We start from the raw sequence: 4,050 nt of genomic DNA, 5'->3' as shown, positions 1-4,050 counted from the left end.
AATCATTCAACATGAGTACCACCTTGTGCTTACTCATTTACTATCAATAGAGATCAAGCTACATTAATATGGACATTTAGAATGGCCTTAATTTAATACAATTCCTTAGAGGATATTAGGAGCACATAATCAGGCCTTGACCTCTTCAGATGAGGCTAGAGTAGTGAAAGTGGACACGAATGGTATCGAAAAACACAATCGTGAAATTTTTTCTCAACCTTGCACACTATTAGATGTGCTAACTCAGTTGAGTAGCTAGTGACTCGAATGAGAGTCGGGCGGGACTCGGACGCATCCCTAGGGCCTCAGCCAAGTCTGATGTGGCAGAATATTAGGATTGAGTAATTTTGACAACGAAGTTGATTATCCATGCGCCTATGGAATATCAGGCTCTTATTTATTGCTGACTGTTGCCTGAATCTTATGGGACAGAGATGCAACAGTGGAAATCATTGACTACTCAGTTGTGGTCTTTGGTTTACATGTGTCTAATGCTTCTCTAGGCAAAGCATTTATTTATTTTTATTTTCATTATTATTATTTTTAATTTGAAAGATTGATCTGGTAGAGGATATTTATAATTTTATAATAGATCCTTATAATGAGAAGACCTGATTTTAGTAGCAATCATGTTGTTTAAATATTGGCTGTTAAAGTGTAATTAATAGGTTATTCTCCCAAAAAAATCTTAGGAACTAGTTGCTCCATTTTATACCTAAACGGTGTTCTTACTTGCTTTAGGGTGGGAATGATTCTTGTCAACGCCTTTGATGTTCTGGCCATGATAATTGATACATTCCATCTATCAAACACTCCATGTTAGGATGTTTTGGAATGGAGGTCTTGTTATATTTCTATAAACATAGCCTTTGAGGGATGTATTCTATAGCCATGAAAGGCACACTCATGTTATGTTTTATGCAAATAAAGGCTTTCCTTTTGTGTTATATGTTCATTGTGTTGGCAAATATGTGAAAATTGCCTCCCAGTTGTCTGTTTTTGCAACTTGTGCAAATATACAAATTATATTAAGAAATTGTGCTCCAGGACATGACTAATTTGTTTTGGACAGAGATGTGGGCTTTAAGGAAAAAAATTTAATATGAAAAAAAGCGAAGAGCTTTCCCTGTCAGCACAAACTATTGCCAATTCCTCTCATCAAGATGTTTTCAATTTCTTTCTTTTTAATCTATCATTCTTAAAGAACAACAAAGCATGAATGTGTTTTGACAATGGAAAAGTATATTTGGTAAAAATCCATTTGGATCTCTTCTAATAATTCCTCATTTCATTTCCTGGCATACTGCATACATGTTAACTTAATTGATGCTGAAGTCTGCCCTGAAAGTTTGTTTGACATTTGAAGCAGCATGAATCAAACTATACTATCTCATTTTTCTATTTTAATCTAAATTGAATCTATAGCTGCTCATTGGACTATTAAAATTTGGAAGATTTTTTTTTATCAAGTGTTCTGATATGCCATTGATATGTAGTTGTGCCTTTTTTTATTGGATGATTGGCTTTTTGTATCCTTTTCATTTCTTTTAATATTATTATTATTATTTTTTTCTGGTTCCGTTGATTATGTTGAACATGGACAACTTTGTTATTTAAAATTTGAAATTATTCAGCTGAATGTTCTAGTAATTTCTGTTAATTAAAATATTATTCTAAGTATTTACCGAAAAAAAAAAAAAAAATTATTCTAAGTCTATGTTTTTGCAGTCTTTCCAGGAGAAGAGCTTTCCGATGCCAAGGGATGCAGAGTGTCGAGGTGATGGAGTTTTGGAATATACTTCCTCAGGAATCACACTGTTCTGCAACAAGAAGCAAGCAGCAGAAGCTGGTACCAGCAGACCACTGTCAGGACTTCCGAATATGAACGTTCTTCCTTGGAAGAACAGTTCCAGTTTTCAAACAGGCTCTGCACAGTCGACTCAGCGCGCATTCCAATCTGAGCCTGTAAGGATTTTTGATCTTGATGGTAGGAACACTCAATCTTTTGGTGCGGGAAACTTGAATGTGGAAAGAAATCCTAAATATGGAGATATGTTCTCGGTCAGCATATCCAAGTTGCATACTATTAATGATCCCTTGTCATGTCCCAATCGTGCTGGAATTGGAAATGCGAATCAAGTCAAGAGCTCTGAGAATGAGATGTCTATAGCATTCAAACACTCTTACATGTGGGGAGATATTTCAAGGGGTACAACCTATAATAAGAGTGCTAACAACATCTTTTCGGGCCCAACTTGTAGTAAAGGGGATGAGAGTATCACTCCATGGAAACCGGCCATTAATAATGCAAATGCCAATTTCATTTCAACGGGTAACGCCAACAACGGAGATGGCAGTTTCGTGTTGATGGGCCGTAAGTTTAACAAGATAGGTGACACAGTCATTTCAATGCCCCTAGTAAAAGGAGATGGCAATATCATTTCAACAGATCCTGCTTTTAACAAGGGATTTGAGAACGTCGTCTTGATGGATCCCTCCCATAATAATGCTCATCAAAATTTTATTTCAATGGGATATACAAGCAACAATAATGTCATTTCAACAGGTCCAACCCCTGACAAGGCAGATACAAGTGTTCTACCTATGCATACCAACTATGACAAGGGGAGTTCCAGCATGCAATCTATGGGTCGGAAATACAATAGGAGTCCGAAAAATGCTACTATAATTTTTGGTGGCTGTCAGGATAAACCTGATACAAATCCCTCCGGGAGGACTAACAGGTATGATTTGTTGACAAGTCAACCAAGACAGAAAGCTTTAGTTGTGTGTAATAATGATGCAATTGTAAATGTTGCTCCATCGGGTACCTCTAGAACTCGTGCTGTCCCGAAGAGAGTGAGAAAGAGGCCTAATAGACCTAACAAGCCATCTCAAAACGAATTCCCTTCGCATGTCAAAAGCTTGTTAACAACTGGTATATTTGATGGCGTTCCTGTGAATTATTATAACTGGACACGGCAGGTCAGTTCTGATTCAACTGTTCTTACTCCTTCTGATTTAAATTTTCTTGCATTGACACAGTAAATTTTTATGCATGCAGAATAGTCTTAAAGGAGTTATAAAAGGGACTGGTTATTTGTGCGGATGCAATAACTGCAAGTACTCCAAGGTAACCTCTAGTAATTCCTCTTTTTCTTCTTTTTTCACCCCTTAGTTTTGTAAAGCAAGTTCACAGAGGAACATTTAGTATGAGTTCTTTAACCCAAAAAAAAAAAAAAAGAAAGAACATTTAGTATGAGTTTTAAAACTAATTGATCATTCGAATTGCTTTATTCAGATTCTCAATGCTTTTGAGTTTGAGCATCATGCTGGTTACAAGACCAAACACCCAAATGATCACATATACTTTTTTAATGGAAAGACCATTTATGCTGTTGTCCAAGAGCTGAGGGCCACACCTAAAGATATGTTGTTTGAAGCGATTCGGAATGTGACTGGATCTCCTATTCATGAGAAGAATTTTCGAATTTGGAAAGGTGATTATTTTATTTTATTTTATTATTATTATTTTTTTTCAGTTGATTTGAAGTAACTTCTTTAAAACAAGCATGAGAAATACAGTGACCATTTTCTAAATGTAACTAGGATAAAAGCATATTTCTCTATTTTTTTCTCACACAGATTTTTCATCTTTTGCTCTTCTCAGAATCATATCAAGCTGCAACACGTGAACTTCAGCGTATCTATGGAAAGGAAAAAGTGACCAAGCCAACTGAATAACAGAATTTTGCCTCTTTTAAGCCTGCAAGGTTGGTTAGTTAATACCTGGAATTCGCGTCACTGCCTTTTATCATTATAGTAAAATTATGGATTCAGTTTGAATTTTCAGATAGTTTGGCAGAGGAATGTTTATTATACACTTTTAAACATTTGCTAAGATGTTAATTTTATTCTGGTTTTGGACCAAAGTTTTATTTATTCTGTGTTGGAAGTAATATCTATTAATTTTGGATGTGCATGAAATGCTAAATTTTGGATCAAAGCTACTTTCTATGAGTTAGGTCATTGAACATGTCCCATTAGGGA

At 35.6% G+C, this 4,050-nt stretch overlaps 1 protein-coding gene across 1 annotated transcript; it reads left to right on the top strand.

Moving 5' to 3' along the window:
- Positions 1–1,716: 1,716 nt before the first annotated feature.
- On the top strand, positions 1,717–3,744 carry LOC132269944 (uncharacterized). The gene is made up of 4 exons (XM_059771165.1): positions 1,717–2,985; positions 3,065–3,133; positions 3,302–3,500; positions 3,671–3,744. Exons 1-4 carry the CDS (start codon positions 1,717–1,719, stop codon positions 3,742–3,744), a joined length of 1,611 nt encoding a protein of 536 aa, XP_059627148.1.
- Positions 3,745–4,050: the final 306 nt, after the last annotated feature.

This window comes from Cornus florida, unplaced genomic scaffold (assembly GCF_030987335.1).
Source record: "Cornus florida cultivar Cherokee Brave unplaced genomic scaffold, ASM3098733v1 CherokeeBrave_3.0.0_Hap2_Chr08, whole genome shotgun sequence".
Taxonomy (NCBI): domain Eukaryota; kingdom Viridiplantae; phylum Streptophyta; class Magnoliopsida; order Cornales; family Cornaceae; genus Cornus; species Cornus florida.
Note: the sequence above shows the minus strand (reverse complement) of the source record. Positions and strands in the feature narration are given on the sequence as shown.

Coding starts and splice junctions, on each gene's coding strand:
- LOC132269944 (XM_059771165.1), top strand. CDS start 1,717: ATGTTTTTGCAGTCTTTCCAGGAGAAGAGCTTTCCGATGCCAAGGGAT. Junction 3,134..3,301: donor ATAACTGCAAGTACTCCAAG/GTAACCTCTAGT, acceptor TGCTTTATTCAG/ATTCTCAATGCTTTTGAGTT. Junction 3,501..3,670: donor GAATTTTCGAATTTGGAAAG/GTGATTATTTTA, acceptor TGCTCTTCTCAG/AATCATATCAAGCTGCAACA.